The sequence below is a fragment of the Hemibagrus wyckioides genome, linkage group LG09 (assembly GCF_019097595.1).
Source record: "Hemibagrus wyckioides isolate EC202008001 linkage group LG09, SWU_Hwy_1.0, whole genome shotgun sequence".
NCBI classification, from domain to species: Eukaryota; Metazoa; Chordata; class Actinopteri; order Siluriformes; family Bagridae; genus Hemibagrus; species Hemibagrus wyckioides.
The window spans coordinates 10,454,233-10,479,043 of NC_080718.1; the positions used below are offsets into that span (position 1 = coordinate 10,454,233).

Below are 24,811 nucleotides of genomic sequence, written 5' to 3' on the forward strand. Positions count from 1 at the left end.
ATTACTGAAAAAATAACCACCTTTCTGCAGCTATTTTAGAGAACTTCTACCATTTTACAGTTGAGCGCATCCTCACCAGCTGTATCTCAGTCTGGTGAGGGAACTGCTCTATTATGGAACGGAAACTACTTCAGAGGGTGGTGAAAACCAAGGATGTATTATTGGTACCTCACTTCCTGCCATTGAGGATGTTTCAGAGGAAGCGGTGCCTGCTTTAAGCTTGATGGTATTGTCAAGGACTCCATGCATCTAAGCCCATACACTGTTTACCCTCCTGCCATCTGGGAAGAGGTTCAGGTGCCTGCAGTTTAAGACCAGCAGATTAAGGAACACTGGTCTCCTTGCTGAACTCTTCAACCCACTAAACCCCCACTGATGGTAATACTCCCCCTTCACATTGATAAACCCCTCAAAACTGCAATGTATCACTGTATATATGTATACTGTACACACACACACACCAGGCATAACATTATGACCACCTGCCTAATATTGTGTTGGTCCCCTTTTTGCTCCCAAAACAGCCCTGACCCATCATGCACTGTGTATTCTGACACCTATTTTTTTTTAAAGAAAATCAGAAAATCAGCAATTTGAGCAACAGTAGCTCGTCTGTTGGATCAGATCACACGGGCCAGCCTTCGTTCCACATGTGCATCAATGAGACTTGCCCGCCCAAGACCCTGTCGCTGGTTCACCACTGTTCCTTCCTTGGACCACTTTTGATAGATACTGACCACTGCAGACCGGGAACACCCCACAAGAGCTGCAGTTTTGGAGATCACACTAGCCATCACACTTGTCAAGCTCTCTCAAGTCCTTACACTTGCCCATTTTTCCTGCTTCTAACACATCAACTTTGAGGACAAAATGTTCACTTGCTGCCTAATATATCCCAACCACTAACAGGTGCCATGATGAGGAGATAATCTAATCTAATAATTAATCGAATCTAATCTAAATCTGTGCTGAGGGGGTGCATGTGGTTTATTTTAAAGTTTAAGAGGTCCCTGGCTGCAGAAAGTCTTGAGAAACCTTATTTCCGATTACTCCCCTTTTTGTTTTTTGTCACCTCCCCAATGTAGTGGAGTGGAGGGCGCCGGCAGGGGGCAGTGCTGATTCAGTGCACGGTAAGAAACGTCTAAAGGGCGGGGCTTCTAACGGAAGCGCAAAAGCGACGTGTGCTTTCAGTGGAGCTGTTTGAGTGAGCTGCTCCATTTGTAAAGAACACCATGGTGCTGTTAGAAAACGACGCGGTAAGAAAAGGTTTCATTCGGTTTATAAGGTTCATTTAGTGTTACATTATGACTGGGATATTTAACACTTTTTATATAAAGTGCAGAGCGCATGCAAAGCTCGGGTGAGTTAGCAGTAAGCTAGCTCCCTTAGCGGTTTGGCTGCTTAGCATTAAAATGCGGCCAGTGTTTCAGTTACTGCTTCATAATAATATACTGCTTCATTATTATATACAACTTCATAATAATATACTGCTTCATTATTATATACTGCTTCATAATATACTGCTTCATTATTATATACAACTTCATAACAATATACTGCTTCATCATAATATACTGCTTCATTATTATATACTGCTTCATAATATACTGCTTCATTATTATATACAACTTCATAACAATATACTGCTTCATTATTATATACAACTTCATAACAATATACTGCTTCATTATTATATACTGCTTCATAACAATATACTGCTTCATTATTATATACTGCTTCATTATTATATACAACTTCATAATAATATACTGCTTCATTATTATATACAACTTCATAATAATATACTGCTTCATTATTATATACAACTTCATAATAATATACTGCTTCATTATTATATACAACTTCATAATAATATACTGCTTCATCATAATATACTGCTTCATTATTATATACAACTTCATAACAATATACTGCTTCATAATAATATACTGCTTCATTATTATATACAACTTCATAACAATATACTGCTTCATTATTATATACTGCTTCATTGTTATATACTGCTTCATAACAATATACTGCTTCATAACAATATACTGCTTCATAACAATATACTGCTTCATTCTTATATACTGCTTCATTCTTATATACTGCTTCATTATTCTATACTGCTTCATTATTATATACAACTTCATAACAATATACTGCTTCATTATTATATACTGCTTCATTATTATATACTGCTTCATTATTATATACTGCTTCATTATAATATACTGCTTCATTATTATATACTGCTTCATTATTATATACTGCTTCATTATTATATACTGCTTCATTATAATATACTGCTTCATTATTATATACTGCTTCATAACAATATACTGCTTCATAACAATATACTGCTTCATAACAATATACTGCTTCATTATTATATACTGCTTCATTATTATATACTGCTTCATAACAATATACTGCTTCATTATTATATACTGCTTCATAACAATATACTGCTTCATTATTATATACTGCTTCATTATTATATACTGCTTCATTATAATATACTGCTTCATTATTATATACTGCTTCATAACAATATACTGCTTCATAACAATATACTGCTTCATTATTATATACTGCTTCATAACAATATACTGCTTCATTATTATATACTGCTTCATAACAATATACTGCTTCATTATTATATACTGCTTCATTATTATATACTGCTTCATTATTATATACTGCTTCATAACAATATACTGCTTCATAACAATATACTGCTTCATTATTATATACTGCTTCATTATTATATACTGCTTCATAATATACTGCTTCATTATTATATACAACTTCATAATAATATACTGCTTCATTATTATATACTGCTTCATTATTATATACTGCTTCATAACAATATACTGCTTCATTATTATATACTGCTTCATTATTATATACTGCTTCATAATATACTGCTTCATTATTATATACAACTTCATAACAATATACTGCTTCATTATTATATACAACTTCATAACAATATACTGCTTCATTATTATATACTGCTTCATAACAATATACTGCTTCATTATTATATACTGCTTCATTATTATATACTGCTTCATTATTATATACTGCTTCATTATTATATACTGCTTCATTATTATATACTGCTTCATAACAATATACTGCTTCATTATTATATACTGCTTCATTATTATATACTGCTTCATAATATACTGCTTCATTATTATATACAACTTCATAACAATATACTGCTTCATTATTATATACAACTTCATAACAATATACTGCTTCATTATTATATACTGCTTCATTATTATATACTGCTTCATAACAATATACTGCTTCATTATTATATACTGCTTCATTATTATATACTGCTTCATTATAATATACTGCTTCATTATTATATACTGCTTCATAACAATATACTGCTTCATAACAATATACTGCTTCATTATTATATACTGCTTCATTATTATATACTGCTTCATAACAATATACTGCTTCATTATTATATACTGCTTCATTATTATATACTGCTTCATTATTATATACTGCTTCATAATATACTGCTTCATTATTATATACAACTTCATAACAATATACTGCTTCATTATTATATACTGCTTCATAACAATATACTGCTTCATTATTATATACTGCTTCATTATTATATACTGCTTCATTATTATATACAGCTTCATAATAATATACTGCTTCATTATTATATACTGCTTCATAACAATATACTGCTTCATTATTATATACTGCTTCATTATTATATACAACTTCATAATATACTGCTTCATTATTATATACTGCTTCATCATTATATACAACTTCATAATATACTGCTTCATTATTATATACTGCTTCATTATTATATACTGCTTCATAACAATATACTGCTTCATTATTTATATACTGCTTCATAACAATATACTGCTTCATAACAATATACTGCTTCATAACAATATACTGCTTCATTATTATATACTGCTTCATTATTATATACTGCTTCATAATATACTGCTTCATTATTATATACAACTTCATAATATACTGCTTCATTATTATATACAACTTCATAACAATATACTGCTTCATTATATACAACTTCATAACAATATACTGCTTCATTATTATATACTGCTTCATAACAATATACTGCTTCATTATTATATACTGCTTCATAACAATATACTGCTTCATTATTATATACTGCTTCATAACAATATACTGCTTCATTATTATATACTGCTTCATTATTATATACAACTTCATAATATACTGCTTCATTATTATATACAACTTCATAATATACTGCTTCATTATTATATACTGCTTCATTATTATATACAACTTCATAATAATATACTGCTTCATTATTATATACTGCTTCAATATTATATACTGCTTCATTATTATATACAACTTCATAATATACTGCTTCATTATTATATACTGCTTCAATATTATATACTGCTTCATTATTATATACAACTTCATAATATACTGCTTCATTATTATATACTGCTTCATCATTATATACAACTTCATAATATACTGCTTCATTATTATATACTGCTTCATTATTATATACTGCTTCATAACAATATACTGCTTCATAACAATATACTGCTTCATTATTATATACAGCTTCATAACAATATACTAATATATATAACAATATACTTTATTCTGATGCTGTGCTTCTTTGCTCTCCTGCAGTTTCTTACTGAACTCACACGCCTCTTCCAGAAGTGCAGGACCACCGGCAGTGTGGTGATCACCTTAAAGAAATGTAAGTGCTTAACACTGATGACAAATCTTACCACGATCCACTCGTCTCCAGGTCGGATCTGATTAAAATGCTGTGTATTAAAACATGTCAGAGTGAATGTGAGGGGAAAAGATTACACCTGAAATGATGTACAAACTCTTCAGATGAGATGCACAGGGGTTAAGGTTGCGCGATTTTGAGGGGCTTTAACATAGCCGATCCCCCTTGCCAGCAACAGGAAGGAGGACCCCTACACAGGAACAACATAAACAGACAGGAATCCAAATTCTGAACTGAACCCTGGGGCTGTGAGGCAGCAACACAACCTGCTGCAGCCTCGTGCCACTCTGACATGCAAGTTATTGGAGAATATTTATATTATAGATAGAAATGAAGATACACACTTCTAAACTGATTTGTTTTATTAATATTTCAGTATGTGTACTGATGTATAATTTTTATATTTGTAATAATGATGGAGCATCAGTGAAACCCAACACACTAAACAACGTTTGTTTGTCTTTATAAAGTCTTAAAGGTTTGCACACACGTGACATTTGTGGTGTTGTGGAATTTGTCAGACTGTATTGTTGTTCCTCTCAAAAAAAGCAGTTTACCACACAGGCCTCAGTGAACGATATAATCAACAGACTTCTCCTTCTGTTTATTTTCAGATGACGGAAGGACAAAGCCAGTGCCGAGGAAAGGCCACCCAGAGACATTCGAACCAGCCGACAATAAATGTCTCATCAGAGCATCGGATGGCAAGAAGAAAATTAGCACAGTGGTGAGTTTAACCAAGGTTTAAACCCTAAATCAGCGCACATTAATGACCTAAAATGTGTGCATGCGTGCTAATAAGATCGTCGCTGGGTGTTACTGAGTGTGTCTCTTTACATTTCGCAGGTCAGCACTAAAGAAGTCATAAAATTTCAGATGGTAAGTATGTTTCCTCCTCATGTTTATCAGTGGCTGCTCTAAATAATAATAATAATAATAATAATAATAAAAAAACCAGAATCCAATAATTGCTGTAAATGATAGACAAATGTAATTTAAAAAATATAGAATATCTAATATTTTATTTATTTTTTTTAATAAAAAAAACCTTTGATGTGTGAAAATATAGGAACAATAATGTTTCTTTGTTCAAACTACAACAAAATGTTTAGCTTACTTCACACAATATACAAAATGCAAAATTTACTTCTAATTCTTTTTCTTTATTTCATCACTTTTAAAGGCTTTTATATATCAATATTAAGCAACAATTTCTTGTTCTCTTTTGCTGTAATGGAAGCAAACACCTGTAGTATGCGGGCTGTAGAATGTCTCTTATCGATTGTGTACACAACAGGATTTTTAAAGCATTTTTGAGTATTGCATTTGTAGACGGAAATCATATCAAGGGGGCGAATACATACGTCTTTATGCATTACACTTGGTTCTGTGTCATAATGTTTGACTAAAGATTGTTCTCTTTCATTGGCTCAGGCGTACTCCAATTTATTGAGAGCACACATGGATGGCTTGAAGAAGAAAGACAAGAAGAGTAAAAGTAAGAAGACTAAAGCTACACAGTGAATACAAAAAAAAAAAAACACCAAGGAGAGAGAGGAGCTGTTTATTCAGCAAGACCACCTTCAGTGACATCCTGTACTCACCCGTGCCCTGACCTCCACAGCTTCAGGGCAGCTGTGTGGCACTCTATAGCAACCAAAGGAGTGGAGGTCATTTCCTCTGCCCGAATATTATCTTGACATTGTCCCTGTTTGAAACTGTTCGGTTGGTCAAGATTTTGCCACAATCATCGGGTATAATTTGGTGGTGCCATATGATGTTGCTGTCTTTCATTACAAACCTTTTTTTTTTTTTTTTTTTTTTTTTTAAACCCCATCAATTTTTAAACACGTCTTAAAAACATCTACCCTCTGCTCCCTATGTCGAGGAATGTCCAGGATTATAAATCTTCCAGTGTATAGATTTGTTTTTGACTTTAGAGGAGTATATACATTTTTATGCTGAAAGATACTTCTATGTTAATAACTAGAGTTACCTGTAATTAATTTGCCCCAATCAATGTGTGCCTTGATTGACACCCCCCCTATCTGTGTTATGGTACAAACCAAGGCAAAAATGGATTTCTAGGTTTACAGATTCATTTATATAGTTTCAGTTGTTGGCCAAAACAGTGCAATGAACAAGCATCACAATGAGCTGTTAACTTATTCTGAGTTCAAAATAAAAACTGTCCCAGTCCAGAGCTGGCTGAGGCTTTTTCTGTGTATCCTTTGCTGTTTGTCACTGACCAGAACAGATTTCTTATCTTAAAATATATGCAATGTAAAATGAGTTCATTACAACACTATGTACACGACTAAGTAACGTAAACAGATCTAAAGCTGCAGTTTTAAAGTGCCGTGTTCCTCTTGTCGGGCCGCTCTCTGCTTGAGCCGACCGTGTTGCTTCGTTTGGCTTCCTCTTCCTCCTCTGTGTAACCCCGACGCATCAGCCGAGTCACATACTGGAACAGAGTCTGGAATACGAGAAAAAGATATCGGTACCCAGTTCATATCCTTCAGTTCAGTGGTAATAAAAACTTTTGTTATTTATAGATCTAACTGTACATCTACAGCCTCGATGCGAATGCACGTCACATGTTATGCATTTGCGCGACGCTCACGGATTGGTCCTTTGTGACCATTTATCATACACCTTGAATTGATGAATGTTGTTTAATTTACACTATAAATCATAAAAACTTCATTAAAGTAAGAATTTGTAGCTTGCAGTGAGAGAGGTTTCAGCTCCCACTTTACTACTTGAGAAAACCAACTTGGGCTATAGTTATAGTTGCAAGTCTATCAGCTTTACACATCTGGATCCTCATTATTTTTTTGGGCCCGTTCTTGGTCACTACTTGCTCAGATTTCATCAGGTTGGAGGGAGACCATGAGTTGAACAGCAGTTTTGTGTCCCGGTCATATTGCTGTTAGATGGTGAATCTGTAAACCGGTGCTTAGTCTGTTGTAGGTTTTCTTCTAGAATTGCCCTGTTTTTGTCTCCATTCATTTTGCTCTCAGTTCAGTCACAACATTACCATGTTTCACTGTTGGGCAGTGATCTTAGGTCAGGGGTGTCCACTCTTATCCATAAAGGGCCGGTGTGGGTGCAGGTTTTCATTCCAGTCAAGCAGGAGTCACGCCTGCTTCTACTCGTTCAATCAACTGATCTTGGCTTTCAGTAGACTCGGGTGTGGTTTCTGCTCTGTTGGAATGAAAACCCACACCGGTTCTTTGTGGACAAGATTGGACACCCGTGTCTGAGGGTTATGAGCAGCATTGTGGAATGTCTGGGTTATAGCTGTTGTGTGAAAAACGTCTACAGTCTGGTCTGTGGATCCCTCCAGCACATTCAGGATGACCCTTAGTCATTTGGTGGATTAGTCCTGGTGGATGTCCTATATGATGTAGAGTTGTGGCTTTGACAAACCCTTTCCATTATTAAATACCAGATGTTTAAAGTTTAACACCTGATTGCACCACAACTGATTTAGACATTTTACAGCACCATGGGTGAATACTTTTTTAAGATTATGTATAAATAAAAAGTTTTTATATTTAATATAAAAAAAAAAAATCTTGGTTTTCCCCAACCTTATTATAGCTATATATATCTGTATAGAGATCCTGTAGACCGAAAGATGCAAAGCAGAACAAACTTACAAAGTGTCTGAAGCACAAAAACGTTTCCAGAGTGTAATATTACAAATATTACAGCAGAGGGGAGTGTAATAGTACAGTACAGGGTTTGTCACATTATCCACACAAGTGTATGACGCCTGATGATGCCCAAGCCAGCATAATATACATACTACATAACACAAATTTAACATGATGAGAAGAAAGCATCTTGAGCAGCAACGCTTTCCAGTGACATTATCAAGTGTCAAATAAACCAGTAATGCGAACACAACTACTGATCCAGTTCATAGAGACATCTGCTTAGGTTTGAAACAGCTGGAGATTACACAGCTGTTTCAGAGAAGGCTTCTGCAATTACTGATTCTTTTATAAAGAAGCTTATTAGCAAGTCCATTAATATTAAACATTGGGGTCTGTTTTATAAATAGTAATTATTTGTAGGCAGTGACAAGCAAGACAAATGGGTACTCTTTAGTAACGAACAATGAAACATTAAGTAAAACATAAGAAAATACAATATTTAGATTCATTAATTTATGAATTAGATCTGCACATACTAGTTTGCTAATGAGGAGTAGGACTGTAGCTAGAAAACTAAAGATGTGGAAGAGAGAAGACACAAAGATGAAGGTTGAGGTAGTAGCTAGTACCTTTGAGGGACTGTGACCAAATACTTGCCCTAATAAAACCCTGTGGGAGACATTGCTTAGAGGACAAATCCCAGAAAATGAACATTTCAGGCCCTTCTCCTGTTCACTATTCCCAAATGCAGTGCAGTTGGGAATGAATTACCTTTTTCTCCTTCTTCTGACACAATGTTAAGTTTTTAAAAAAATGTATTTCACTGAAGAGATAAAGCGACAGTTCTTTTCAGTGTGCCAGGTTGTCTCCATGTTACAAGGATAAATGAAAAACATTGATCTCACAAACCTTTCACGGTTTCTCTTTCTCTCTAATTAACATGAAATTTTCTCCATAGAGACAGACCATGGCTGGCTTTTTTTTCCCCTCCCCTAGATACACTATATTGCCAAAAGTATTCGCTCACCTGCCTTGACTCGCATATGAACTTAAGTGACATCCCATTCCTAATCCATAGGGTTCAATATGACGTCGGTCCACCCTTTGCAGCTTCAACTCTTCTGAGAAGGCTGTCCACAAGGTTTAGGAGTGTGTTTATGGGAATTTTTGACCATTCTTCCAGAAGCGCATTTGTGAGGTCACACACTGATGTTGGACGAGAAGGCCTGGCTCTCAGTCTCCGCTCTAATTCATCCCAAAGGTGTTCTATCGGGTTGAGGTCAGGACTCTGTGCAGGCCAGTCAAGTTCCTCCACACCAGACTCTGTCATCCATGTCTTTATGGACCTTGCTTTGGTCACTGGTGGAAGAGGAAGGGGCCAGCTCCAAACTGTTCCCACAAAGTTGGGAGCATGGAATTGTCCAAAATGTCTTGGTATGCTGAAGCATTCAGAGTTCCTTTCACTGGAACTAAGGGGCCAAGCCCAGCTCCTGAAAAACAACCCCACACCATAATCCCCCCTCCACCAAACTTTACACTTGGCACAATGCAGTCAGACAAGTACCGTTCTCCTGGCAACCGCCAAACCCAGACACGTCCAACAGATTGCCAGATGGAGAAGCGCGATTCGTCACTCCAGAGAACGCGTCTCCACTGCTCTAGAGTCCAGTGGCGGCGTGCTTTACACCACTGCATCCGACGCTTTGCATTGCACTTGGTGATGTATGGCTTGGATGCAGCTGCTCGGCCATGGAAACCCATTCCATGAAGCTCTCTGCGCACTGTTCTTGAGCTAATCTGAAGGCCACATGAAGTTTGGAGGTCTGTAGCGATTGACTCTGCCGAAAGTTGGCGACCTCTTCGCACTATGCGCCTCAGCATCCGCTGACCCCGCTCCGTCAGTTTACGTGGCCTACCACTTCGTGGCTGAGTTGCTGTCGTTCCCAAACACTTCCACGTTCTTATAATACAGCTGACAGTTGACTGTGGAATATTCAGGAGCGAGGAAATTTCACGACTGGATTTGTTGCACAGGTGGCATCCTATCACAGTTCCACGCTGGAATTCACTGAGCTCCTGAGAGCGACCCATTCTTTCACAAATGTTTGTAAAAACAGTCTGCATGCCTAGGTGCTTGATTTTATACACCTGTGGCCATGGAAGTGATTGGAACACCTGATTCTGATTATTTGGATGGGTGAGCGAATACTTTTGGCAATATAGTGTATCTATTAGTATCATGCTTATGATTTTTTAAAATATTTTTCTTTTTCCACAGTGTTTAGAAAGGCATCCACTGCAACACCCCATCCCCTGTCCTGTGTGTAAGCGATGAGGATGAAGTTTTGCCATTTCATCCCACTAGGAGCATTTCATAATTTGATTATACCAAAAATTTTACATATCCTATATCAAAATGACTCCGAGATCACTAAACCTGTCAGCATGACCCTTTGTTTCTGGTCTCAACATATAATAGAAGTTAGCTTCTGTTTGAATGCAGTCTCAAGGTCACAAAAGTTCAATCCTATACGCAAACAGCCAGCGTGGAAGCAGGCTTTCATTCCAACCAAGCCACACCTGAGTCCAGATCAACTGATTAAACCCCTGCTCATGGGCTTATGTGTCACCTGAACATCACATTCCAGATTTAATCCCCCTGTTGCTGTTATAATATCCTCCACTTTCCTGGGAAGGCTTTTCTCTAGATTTTGGAGCATGACTCTAGGGATTTGTCTTCATTCAGCCTCCAGAGCATTAGTGAGACGAGACACTGATGCTGTGTAAAAAGACCTGACACAAAGACAGCGGTTCAGTTCATCCCAAAGCTGTTCAGTGGGGTTGAGGTCAGGGCTTGAGTTCTTCCACTCCAACATTAACACACCATGAGCTTGATCCAGCGAATAGAATGTATAATGCTACAGGGTAGAAAAACATTGCGTGCTTCCAATATTAGAACCACGTACAGGTGTGATGGTCAGATTTCTTTCATACTGTAGTGTATTGTGTCAGCCTGCTCACTGCCATCAATATTCTTTATTTATTACTCTAATTTCTTGCGTGAAAGCAGTATTAAGGTTTTTTTTTTTAGTATTACAGTAGGCTACATTTGGCAATGTTAATAATAGAATCAGTGTATAGAGTTTGATTAGAAGTTGTTTTGAGTGTGGTCATTAAATACATTATTAACTAATAGATTATAAATACATCTCATTAGCACTAATAAATAACTCAATACAAAAAAGCAATGATTGAATCATTTTTGAAAGCATTTTTGTGCATTATTTTCTTCCACAGTCCATTAGGAAGTGTTGATGTCTTAGGAAGTATTAAATGTTTTCATTTTAACACTAATTTGCTCAATAACTTACCTGATAACTTCTCAGACCTCTTTCAATGCACTCACCTTCCATGCCTTCTCCAGTTCAGGGGTCCATTTGTCCTTCAGAATTGGCCGGACTGCGCAGATGAACTCTGTTCCTACATACTGGGAAAACAAACCACACAAAATCCATTCTGCCAGTATTTATAGGATTAAAAATAGCCTGTATAGTCCTAGCCTACTCTCATTGGGACTTTAATACAGGAAAGTCTTAGTGAAAGTGAGACACCTGCTGGTCACAGACAGTAGTGCAGGAGTCAGTTGTATGTTCTCACCCCATAGTATTTAGGAGGAGCGTAGTAGCGGTAGTGGCTTCTCCCGAGCTCAATAGCCAGCGAGTCCAGCCGCTCTAACTGATCAAGCCTGGCCACACTCTTCTCAATGAAAGACATCACTCTGGTTAAAAAAAAACACAGAACAAAATATAGTTTCAATAAGTATAGCCCTGGAGTAACCACAGCCCTGGAGTAACCACAATCCTTTAACAAAGCCACTTTAAGGACTGGTTTAATAGTTTATTATTATATAGTCTTTCATGTGCCTCTGCACTGAGATGGCTGAAAGTGTTGTGTAAATGAAGAAACCCAATTTATTGAACAGGGAGAGAGAAAACAGCAGTGGGCTAATACATGTGATTTAACACAGTTAGTCTGGCTGAAGAGCAGATTATACTGCGACTGGACTGGAAACAGAGCTAGAACCTTAGCAACCCTGCAGGTCTGTGTGCACACAAGAGATACTGTAGTGTTACTGCCTAATTATCGAGACACAAATAATAGGTATAATAGCCATATTCGCTGTTGGCTGTGTGGTATTTTCACACCATGTCCATGAGTGAGGTTGAAGAGCCACTTGTCACTTGTCTGAGCACACAGGGATCCTGCTTTCTCTCCTCTTGATAGCACCAGTAGGACACATGATTTAAGTGGCTCTTAAGAATGCAACTGAGTGGCGCAAGGTGCTGCTCATGGAGAGGAGGCAGAACCGTTTGTACCAGTAGCTATTTGCCATATAGGTTTTATTTTACTTTTAGTAGTGACTCATCAGCCACTAACTGTCACTTCAAATAGTTTGCTCAGATGCCATCCCGATATTTCAGGGCTCCATGTTATAAGCAGTAGACTGATGCACAGCCTGGATGCACTACACAGAGGATGGGACACAACAGTAATAAAAGTCTATAAAAGTTATAAAGAGCCATTTGCCATCCTGGGAAGTGTCTCGGTGTCTCTGGATTGCAGATGGAGGCTATTTGAGATCATTTCCGTGACACTAAAGTGTAAATAGGTTACAGAGTATTTCCGACCTACAAAGAAAGTGCAATTCAATCAAGGACTCTGTTAGCATTTAAAAACATTAGAAGTCTATTATATCTAGGCGGTCTGGGAAATGCCAGACAGCCATGGTCCAGCTTGCACACTACAGATCTAACAATTATGTTATATTATATATTATATACTAATTACTGTATATTACATCATAAGGTCAATACAATATGTATGTAAAAAGGCTGCACACTCATGTAAAAATTGCGAGATGGGGGGAAAAAATACAATACAATAACATTTTTGCATAAGTGTGCACAATAGGTAGTGTGTAGTGTTTCTATATCCAGTGCGTATCCTTTACAGTCCTCACAGTCTGCCTCTTGCATACAAAACTATACCATATTGTGGCAATCCAGATTCGTTTACATGATTAGATCTTATAAGAATGACAATAACCAATAACATCACAGCTGACTGAATGCAAACCTGTGTTTTAGTGACAGTAAATGAAAACATTGAGGTTATCCATAGGTATATGGATACATTACTGAACTAGTGACTGGAAGGTGGTGAGTTTATCTGCTCAACTATAGCTTCAGGTAAGAAAGTATGTGTATAATGAATAAATGCTCATTTGAAAGATGTTCTAAGGGTGTGTGTCACAAAGAACCTGTGGATTTGATGCATTTCTCATAGCAAGACTGCGCCTCATTCTACCAAGCCAATTCTAATTGTTCATTTTCAGTTACTTAGGAGTACAGTAAGAGTCCTGTAAAGGTTTCACTGCTGGATGTTTGAACTGCTGGATGCTGTGAAAAGAGGGGAGTATAGGCCAGAGGTTCCTTTCAAAGAGAGCACTGACCGGAGACCATGGGCTCGAAGCTCCTTGCTAGTGCGCAACCTTTCCAAGTCCTCCACATCACGGAACAGGAAGAAGACATCTTTGCACTCTGGATGAGTCTCGAACAACCTGTTGCCAAGACAATAAAACAGAACATGAACAGGTTATGATATATGAGGTGTTTTGTTTTTGATGTTTCTATATGCACGGATCCAGTTCATGTCATCATATGTACATAAGTATGAACAAAAAAAGGATGCATTTATAAGCATAAACAATTTGTTTAAATACACAAATGAATAGCGAAAACACTTCTATACACTATTAAATTCTATACACAAGTCAGCCAAAAACAGCGACAACATACAAACCAGTGACAGTGAATAACATTGATTATCTCTTTACAGTGGCACCTGTCAAGAGGTGGGATATATTAGACACCAAGTGAACAATCAGTTATTAAGTTTGACAAGGTCCAAATCGTGATGGCTAGACGACTGGGTCAGAGCATCTCTAAAAACAGCAGCTCTAGTGAGATGCTCATCTTATGCAGTGATTACTACCTAGCAACAGTGGTCCAAGGAAGCATAACCGGTGAACTGGCATCAGGACATTGAACAAGGATGCACATGAGAAACGAAGGCTAGTCCGTCTATTCCGATCCTACAGCAGCACTACTATAGCCCAAAATGCTGGCTATGATAGAAAGGTCTCAGCATACACAGTGCATTACAGCATGTTGTGTAGATGGCTACATGGTCACAGATCTGTCAGTTGGCAGGGAACTGTCCCAGCAACAGAGGGGTTAAATCTCAGTATTGGTCCCAAGCCTGGATAAAATGGGAGGGTTGTGTCAGGAAGGGCATCCAGTGTAAAACCTGTGCCAAATCAAATATGTGGATTGGACGATCTGCTGTGGCGACCCCTGAACAGGTGAGCAGCTGGACAACAACAACATAGAGATGTACATTTAAAAGCATTTAGTCAAACAATGTATTCTGGTCAGAGGTTATGAGTTTGACCCCCACATAGCACATCATCCACAGTGAAGTACAGAGGTGAGAGCATCATGATATGACGTTTATTCTCTGCAAAAGGCATTCACATTGTTGAAGGAAACATGGAATGGAGTGAATGTACCAGGAAATGGTCCAAAAGGCAACTGCCTCAGGTTTAACAAAACAAAGCAACATTGAAAATGTATAAAGGATTTTCAAATTATGAGTCCATCAGAGAGACACCCATAACCTTGAGCAATTGAAGACAATTTTCCAAGAGAAATGGGCCAAAATTCAACCATTGTGCTGCAAAAAGCTCATTCATTCCCTACCATAGATGTCTCAGAGCTGTCATAGATGCCACAGATGACAGCAACAGCTTTGCAACAAAGAAATAATGCTGGTAATTTGTGGTGTCTGAATCCTTTTTTGTTTCTAGCAATTTTGTGAAAAGAGTGAAAGGACGTAATGGGTGCAAATTGGAAGCGGATATTCTGTATACAAACAAATCATATTAAATAACAAAACTAAAGTGTGTGAATGCTTATTATTTCTCACCATATACTCTATTCGTCTGAACAGATATGTCAGGCATCAGTTGCTGTGTTTTACATTTATGTATACACCCCTTACGCAAGCTCTTTATACAGTATTTTGAAAGTTTTGTGTGTACAATGAACTACAGCGTGAACTACTTGGTGATATTGCCCAGGATTTTACAGACAACACAGACAAATTAATAGCACAACTTCATAAAAACAAGCAACAATGAACAATACATGCAATGATATTACGTTTCAGTGTAAGATGACAATGTATAGGGGTTAATTTTTATGTTAAATAACACAATATTGTTTAAACAATACTACATTAAAGGAGGGCATTTATCCATTCATTCATTCATTGTCTCCCGCTTATCTAGAGCCAGGTCGTTATGGCAGCAGTCTAAGCAGGGATGCCCAGACTTCCCTCTCCCTAGACACTTCCTCCAACTCTTCCGGGGGAATTCCAAGGTGTTCCCAGGTCAGCCGAAAGACATAGTCCCTCTAGAGTGTCCTTGGTCTTCCCCGTGGTCTCTTCCGGGTGGGGGATTTATTCTTTGCATAATCGATAACATCTGCTTTATGTACAGGACGTCCCACAAAGATTTACTGATGTTTAAATTTGGTGACTGCGGAGGCCATGGAATACCTCAGCCTGGTGAATAATGAACAAGTATATCTATATATATAAAGTAACTATATATATATGTAAAATCATCCTAGAAATGCCTTGTTTTGCTGGCTGGTATATCACCATGTGAAATAATCCAAATTAGATATAATCATTTCTACAGATGGCTGATGCCGCTAACAATCCCCTAGCATACCTAACAGCTGGCAGCAGACTGTGTGGCTTGAAGACATCCTTTGGCTTTTTGAAATACACTGAAATCATATTTAGCCTCATCAGATAATAGTTTTTCCAGTGCTCAGGGGGGTCCTTGATTTGTGCTCCTCACACCTCCATCTTTGCACATTGACCGTTGATATGACATGGCAGCCTTGCTATGAAATCCAGCTCATTCAGTTCTGTAGTTTTTTGTGTGTATCTCTCAGTGAGCTTTGACTGCAAACCTCTTTTTGTCCATGCTTGACACCATTGAAACATCAAATAATTTCCAGTTTTTGTTGCTGTTGAATTTGGGCACCAGCTATTTAGCGTCATTGGATCTCTCTTAGATGCCTTACATTTCAAAATACTGATCCTCAAGCCACTTTATAGCTGATACATGCTATTAGTTTTACAATCAACCCAATTTAGTTCACCTGAGCTGCTGTAGCTGTAACTGTGATTTAGTCAGTGTCCGTTTTCATATGGTATTTCTATTATTTTGCTCACCCTGCGCAAGATTCAATATTATTGAAAACAGTTGGAATTAATATTTGGTGAAGTCTTCCCTATAAAGCTGAACAACACTAGCAGAACCCTGAACTACTCTTTACATTTCATGTTTCTGGGTGTTTGTATTCTTCGTATGAACAGGATATTTCTCTTTTGTCTCTCTTTTTTGCCCCAAATTCAGAATGCAAATCCTAAATCCTACACACAATTTCAACTGAGGTTCCTGTAACTGGTTCACAAAAATTGAATTTGAGAGTCTATACTGCACATTCGCCTGAACAATGGCAATAATTCTGGAGTTGACTGTAGGTCACTGTAGGTCTGTGACTAAGCCCTCATTTGCAATGAATCCCTGCAGCAACATGAACAACACTGATTATTTTCCAAAGCGATCTTATGCACTCAGGTCCCTTAATATGATTTTGAAAAGACTTCAAGGACTAGAGTCATATTAGATTCAGTATTACGCTCTGAACGGAAAATATAATTAAAAAGCCAGTATCATACAAAAGGGATTAATTTGTGAAACAAATGGATGAAATACAATGCCTCTCAACTACCTATTATGTCAAATGCATTTGTATGTGATGGGTAATTCTACCTATTCTACCTACCTAAGAAAATATTAGCAGAGAAAAGTGATTTTTATAAAATGTGGTGCTTGTAGAAGAAAGGGAAATCTGGGTCAGAAAACAGGCCCCGAAGATGTTAAATTAATGAGTGCATGCTTTTCTGAGGTCTTGAATTGCATCTAGTTGTAGTAGTAGTGTGCTTGGGAAGAACCTGGTCCATAACCCTTTACCATACTTGGCAAGAAAACTGCCTAGGGGGAGTATTTGGGATTTGGTGTTGGAAACAATTTTGCCTTGAGGTGCCAAGACTTTAAATCAGAACACACATCAGCTAGTATTAAAGCTAACTGGAATATACAAGACACTTGAGGATGCTGTTCTGAATACCAGGCGTGATGACAAAGAAATGGCTTAAAGATTAAAGATGTTATTTTTCTGTTTATTACATCAGAGAGGTTAAATCCAAAGTAAGGCTAGGATGAGAGATTATGGCTCACAGTGAGTGAGTTTGACAGGATGAGGATGTGAATGAGAAACCAACAACCAGCTCACAATGTTCGTTCAAGTGGTAACAGAGGAGAAGCCGATACTAAAGTTATACTGTATTAGTGAGACTTTGTTCGGTTTTGGAGCAGAGGGACTGATGGAGCAAGTGAAATAGATGGAGAAGAAAGATGAGGTTGAACTTGAGCTTGAGGAGGGGAGGTTTGAAAGGAAGTCGTGTCCAGATGGACGCATGGAATTCCACAGAGGAACAGGATACAAAGATTCAAAATAAAACTAGTGATGCAGGGAGGTGGGGATATCAGAAGAATCAGAAGTTTCAGCATGTAAAGGAAGATATGGCAAAAGCAGCAAGAAGCTTGTTAGAACAATGGGAAAGATGAACAGTATGGATGGATGCCTTAACCATGGATGAGGCAAATAGAGTGTGAAAGTGATCATCATTCAAAAGTAGAGTGGGATTTTATAGTTAAAGACATCACAGGGAATCTTTAGATATCCATACATTAGGAAAGTGAGGAAAAACCTAGGACAGAGCTTAAAGGATTCAGAAACATGTAAATTTATGGCACTTGCCCTTATTCAAAGTAACTTACATTTATCTCATTTTATACAACCAAGCATTTGCAGGTTAAGGACCTTGCTCAAGCACCCATCAGTGGCAGGATTTAACTCACACCCTTTCAATCAGCAGTCTTAACCTTTGAACTACGGCTGACCAGAAGGTTTGCTTTTAAGACCCAGCAGCTGACCTGCTCTAACCATCATCAAGACTCATGTTTTGTTAAAATCTAAAACTTCTACTCAGGATGGAGCGCATCCATCTGCTTAACACCATGCTAATCAAAAAGCTGTGAGTAAAAGAGACAGATTTGTTATAGTCCAGCAGTCAGTGGTTCAGAGTTAGTTCATACATACCACAGATTCCATGTGCGTGATGCCCGCAAGCCCCAGCTAACTGATTCAGATTAAAGCAATCAGTTTACTAGTCCAATAAGACATCAACAGTTCTGTTCATTTGTTTATTTGTATTTTTTTTTGCTAGTGTTTACCCCTGAACCTTTTTTTAAATCGTTTTTGTAGTCATATAACCTCTGCAACTTTAATTTGGATCATATGTCAAATCTGTATCTTCTTAATGTAGAATTAAGTTTTGTGTCATTAGCATATATTTTCAGTAGTCCATAGTGGACTATTTCTTTATACAAATCTTTCAACTCAGTTACGGTCCTGCATTGTAATTTAGAAAACAAGATTGTAAATTCATTTGGTCGAGCAGATTAGAAGCAGGTTGTGAGCTTCTAGCATCTAGTTGTAGTAGTAGTGTGCTTGGGAAGAGCCTGATCCATAAACCTTTACCATGCTTGGCAAGAAAACTGCCTAGGGGGAGTATTTGGGATTTGGTGTTTGGAAACAATTTTGCTTTAAGGTGCCAAGATTTGAATCAGAACACAAATCAGCTAGTATTAAAGCTAACTGGAATACACTTGAGGATGCTGTACTGAATACCAGGCATGATGAAAAGGAAATGGCATCGTAATTTAGAAAACAAGATTGTAAATTCATTTGGTCGAGCAGATTAGAAGCAGGTTTTGAGCTTCTAGCATCTTTCTGAGAAGAGATTTTTTTATCAGCTATAAACGAGATGAGCAATGCACACATTTTGTGTTCAGAGGATTTAAAAAAAATTCTAAACAAAGTTAAACAGATTAAATCTAGGTGGTTTTATTCTCTCATGGTTGCCTTCTTGACATCAAAATAATAGGGTGTACAGAGCATCAGGAGGATGTCATTAAAGCAAAGAGGACACTCTTTTTGCTTTCTTCTTCATCTCATCTACCTTTTCTATCTCTATCTAGTGTCACTATCTCCCTTTCCCGTCATGCTATAATAACCCTTCTTTGACATAAGCATGTGTCGAGAGCGAGGCATACGTGACAGCAGCAGCCCACTGTTTAATTGCCATGGAAAACATTATCTAGATAAAGAATTTCTGTATTTCACTCTACCTCATTATAACATAAAATAAAACCTACATGTGGATACTTCTGTATGAGATGTTCAGATATCATAAGTGTGTGTAGGTCTATAATGCAGAAATAGAACTGGTTCCAAGCACTCAGGAAAAGCAGGTCAGTACATTGAAATAACATTCAATATCTCAGTTAGATCTACTCAGAAAAGAATTTATTCAATACTTTGTTGAAACACTTTGCCAGCAGTTACATACTGAAATCTTTGTTGTTATTATCCTACAAGTGTGGGGAACACCTGGATTTGGGGATCTACATCCATTCTTCTTCACAGAACTCTTTCATGTTGGATGGAGAGTGTTGCTGTATTGCTGTTTTCAGATCTCTCCAGATGTGTTCAATCAAATGTAGCTGGACCATTAAGGACATTCCCATTAAAGACATTCCCGGACAAAGCTGCATCGTCTTGGTTGTGTTTCAGGTCAGTGCTGTGTTGAAAAATGAATCTTTGCTCCACTGTGAGGTTCTAAGTGATCTTCAGCAGAATTTCTAAACTTTTGTTCTATCCATATGCTGCTACTACCATGCTTCATCATCACATTCGAGATGGAAATAACAAGACACATGGTTTCCTTCAGATGTAACAAGCAGCATTTAAGATATGAAGTCCAATCTTTGTTTTGTCATAACCTGGCATCTTGTTTGTCAGGGCTTGGGAGTCCCCAAGGTGCCTTTTGGCCAACAACATGAGAGCCATGTAATGTGCAATTTAGCACCTTTATTATACCCAAAGTTGACATTACAACTTGGGGAAAAAAGAAAAACACAAAGAATAATTAGTAGTAAAGCAAAGTCCTTCAAAAATGATGATACATGTGATCGAAATGCAGTGACCTCATTGGCCTCCCACTGATTATGAACTTTGGCCATGGCCCAAACAGCTCACACAGTCGGAACGGCACCAGGCACAATTGTTGTACTCATCATGCCAGAGATCTGTGGTGCTGTACAGCTGCATGAAATGCCAGACAATTCAAGCACAGAGGGTCTAATCGCCCTGAGACAACTCAGACACCTGATACCCAGTAGTGTGAAGAAGCAAAACAATAAATAAGGAGTAGACTTCCTTGCCATTAAGAACACACAAAAATTGCCCAGGTTTTGCACTCAATTCAAGGCTAGTAGACATGGACAATGATCCACATGGAACAACAAAACTAGAAAACTCTTTGGCTCAAATGTGGGTCTAAACAAAGGAAACAACCTTGACAAAGTGTGAAAAACGAGTCGTGTCAGCAAAGGGGCAGACAACATGCTCTGAATGGGAAACAAAAACACACGATTCCTCTGCATATTGACTGCAAAGGGTTCGGTGTTGTTTTCTTGTATGAGAGGTAGAGATATGGTGGGATTTCTTATTACACCACTTTTTCTGGTGGGTTTTTGGTGCCTTTGGTTTGGTGCTGTTGAGCGATCCTTAACAATAACACCCACTGATATTCATATGCATCTTCAGTAACTGCTTTATCCTGGGAAAACAGAGCACAAGGTGTGAATACATCCTGGATAGGACAACAGTCCATCCCAACCCCTATGCGCACACACCCAGTCATACACACCTAAGATTCGCCAATCTGCCTACCTCCATGTCTTTAGGAGGAAACTGGACAACCCAGAGGAAACCCACATGAACATGAGAAGAAAATAAATAAATCTAATTAGAGTACAAGCATGATCATTAGGTTCATTTAGAGTATAACGTAAGATTTTTTTGGGTATTTTAAAATGTGTTTCACGGCTATTTCTAGGTCTCATCATATGCTGCCACCCCATTTAGATGTGTCTACACTAAATCACCATTTCAATATTGAGAACAAGACATCAGACCAAAGAAAAATGTTTTTCCAAGACATTCATCTGATTTATTTGGGGGAACACAGGTGTGGAGCCCTGGGTAACTTACAGTAGTGTAGCCATTCACCAGAGTTATGTTGGGTTTGTGTGATATGTCTCATTCTCCTCCCTTAGGCCATAATAATAACAAACAAATGAGAGGTTTCTCCTTTCTGAGAAACTATTTCTTTCCTAAAAATGAGTAATGACTAAGGCAATGATCATGATTAAGGCAAGTTAAGGCGACACATATTATTTTTTATTTGTGAGAGAAAGAGAGAGAGAGAGAGAGAGAGAGAGAGAGAGAGACTATTATCTTTCTCTCCTAGTGATTATTCCAAATTTGATTTTATCAAATTATTCCAAGGACCCCTAGCCATTACTTGGAACTAAAAGCCATAGGCCCTTGTAATGAATAACATGAAATATTGTGAAACTACGCATCTACGGCTGTTGTGGTGTGTGAACTTATTACAGTATGACTACAAAAAGCAAAAGGAGATAAAATCCATTTATCATTGTTCTTTATGATAAAAAGGAAGAGTTAAAAAACAAAGAAACAAGCATAACAGTGTGCAGCGCTGCTTAACTGTCTGATCATACACTGTGACTAAGCCATTAAATCGTGAAACCTCAACAAGCCTACTTCCAAAGCCATCTTGTTTTTTTCACTGGTCCTCATCTTACTGTGCAAAATCAAGGGTTTGCTTCCTGTGTTTACAAATGAGAGATACTTCATGTCCTTTGGAACAGAGGTTTTTAAACGGGGTACTTCATGCCATTCTTGAATCAGTCTTGGTGTTAACAACTAGTCTATGAATTTGGACAAGTGCACAAGAATGTATAAGAAGTGAGCATTACAGGCAACATATAAGGATTTACTTTTTAATACTGAACCTGAAGGAGTCATAGGGACACAGACAAACAACAATTCAGACTTTGATTTGGTTATTTTGCAGTCTAAACATCATGTGAGTTCAGATTGTAAATGAATTGATTATCATGAGAATTTCATAGTGAACTTTAACGTGTCCATGTGTATAACTGTGGTATCGTCCTGAAATAGAGATGCCATAAGCAATGGATTAGAGCACAATTTGATACAAGTTCATACTGGGTCTGTGTCAACAAGAAGGAAAGCTTATTTTGATATTTTGGTGGTCGTTCAGTGGTGTAATTTTCAGCCTATTCCTGTGGGCAGTGCAAATCTGAAACAAACATGCTACATACGCTGATCAGGCATAACATTCTGAACACTGAGAGGAGAAGTGACTAACACTGATGATCTCCTCATCATGGCACCTGTTAGTAGGTGGGATATATTAGGCAGCAAGTGAACATTTTGTCCTCAAAGTTGATGTCTTAGAAGCAGGAAAAATGAACAAGTGTAAGGATTTGAGCGAGTTTGACAAGGGCCAAATTGTGATGGCTAGACGACTGGATCAGAGCATCTCCAAAACTGCAGCTCTTGTGGGGTGTTCCCGGTCTGCAGTGGTCAGTATCTGAAAAGTGGTCCAGGGAAGGAAAGGCGGAGAACTGGTGACAGGGTCATGGGTGACCAAGGCTCATTGATGTACTCAGGGAGCAAAAGCTGGCCCGTGTGGTCCGATACATGATCCGACTGTTGCTCAACTTGCTAAAGAAGTTAATGCTAGTTCCGATAGAAACATAGTAAGAATACACAGAGCATGATGGGTCAGGGCTGTTTTGGCAGCAAAAGGAGGACCAACACAATATTAGGCAGGTGGTCATAAAGTTATGCCTGATCGGTGTATATAGGTCTGTTATAGGTCCTAAGTTTTCTAGCTATAATACCAGACAATACTTAGAATAATAATCCTTACATAAGTGATATGTAGCATAACATATACTGTATATCACAATCTGCATCCAAAATATCTCTGATACTTAGAGTAGTCTCTTTCCAGCCCTCTTTGTACTCTCTTTAACTCTATAGTATAAAGTGGTAGGAGAGTAATGTGTGCTGTCTGGTGTCACGTCTCATGGAGTTTTTCCTTGCCATTGTCGGCTCTGGCTCACTCATTAAAGATAAATATAAATCTAAAAATGATAATGATTCTATAAATGATCATCTATATCTATAAATGATCATCTAAATGTAAATCTAAAGGCATTGTCCATTGCTGAAAGTGCTGTAGAAATAAAATAGTGCTGAAGTGAATGTACAGCATCACTGTTCCAAACACAATCCTCAGGGGCAAGTTGTATAAAAAGATGTAAACTGATCCTGATATCTTTAAAATGATCAAGGAACAACCAAACTGTTTTAAACAATATGTCTGAGCTATTCCCAGAGGAGCACTGGAGAAAAGGTCATTTACTGTCCAGCTAAAAGATAACAGAAATCAGAAGAAACGATTGTTTGTGTGTAAGCCTACTATATAAATACATTTCTACATTTTTATCGCTAATTCTTTGTATTTTATGTAAGAATGACTATTTTTAAAGGGAATTGTACATTTTCTCACCTGACAAAGACGATTATCCCAACTTTGGCAATATCCTCCTGAATAACTTTCCACGACTCCTTGATCATGTCGATCTGTTCACTGGTCAGATCCGGCGCTTCGTCTTCGCTCGCGGCTTCCGTCGTTTTCTTGGGCACCAGACCCAACCCTGAGATAGCACAACCCATCCTAAACAACCGCTGAAAGAACAATGAAGAAGTTCCTCGGGAGGATACTGTGACTACTGCTGCGTTGAGTTGTGCTAAATTTGCCACAAACCTGCGTGTCTATTGTAATCTACTGTCCATGTACTAGCAGCTGCGCTTCATGGTCAGCCATCATCTCTCCAAACGCGCACTTGAGCTCGGAGTAAAGCATCCTGCACTTCACAGCATGCAGCCTGCATCATTAGCATGGGAGGAGTCAGGCACAATGTAAACAAGCAGATATTAATACAAGTACTTCCCAGATGTGCTTGTTTTCCTGGAAAGTTCCACAAATAAGTCATTTCATAACCATGAATTAATGCATG

General features: G+C 37.8%; 2 protein-coding genes across 2 annotated transcripts; one reads left to right on the plus strand and one right to left on the minus strand.

Moving 5' to 3' along the window:
* The first annotated feature begins 1,118 nt into the window (after nucleotides 1-1,118).
* Nucleotides 1,119-6,667, plus strand: srp14 (signal recognition particle 14). The gene is made up of 5 exons (XM_058399852.1): nucleotides 1,119-1,256; nucleotides 4,720-4,792; nucleotides 5,446-5,558; nucleotides 5,678-5,710; nucleotides 6,266-6,667. The coding sequence occupies exons 1-5, from the start codon at nucleotides 1,233-1,235 to the stop codon at nucleotides 6,353-6,355; spliced, it is 333 nt and encodes a 110-aa protein (XP_058255835.1). The 5' UTR covers nucleotides 1,119-1,232; the 3' UTR covers nucleotides 6,356-6,667.
* xgb (x globin) lies at nucleotides 6,610-24,656 on the minus strand. The gene is made up of 5 exons (XM_058399851.1): nucleotides 24,301-24,656; nucleotides 14,009-14,116; nucleotides 12,154-12,274; nucleotides 11,903-11,983; nucleotides 6,610-7,307 (listed from the first exon to the last, which is right to left on the minus strand). The coding sequence occupies exons 1-5, from the start codon at nucleotides 24,465-24,467 to the stop codon at nucleotides 7,182-7,184; spliced, it is 603 nt and encodes a 200-aa protein (XP_058255834.1). The 5' UTR covers nucleotides 24,468-24,656; the 3' UTR covers nucleotides 6,610-7,181.
* Nucleotides 24,657-24,811: the final 155 nt, after the last annotated feature.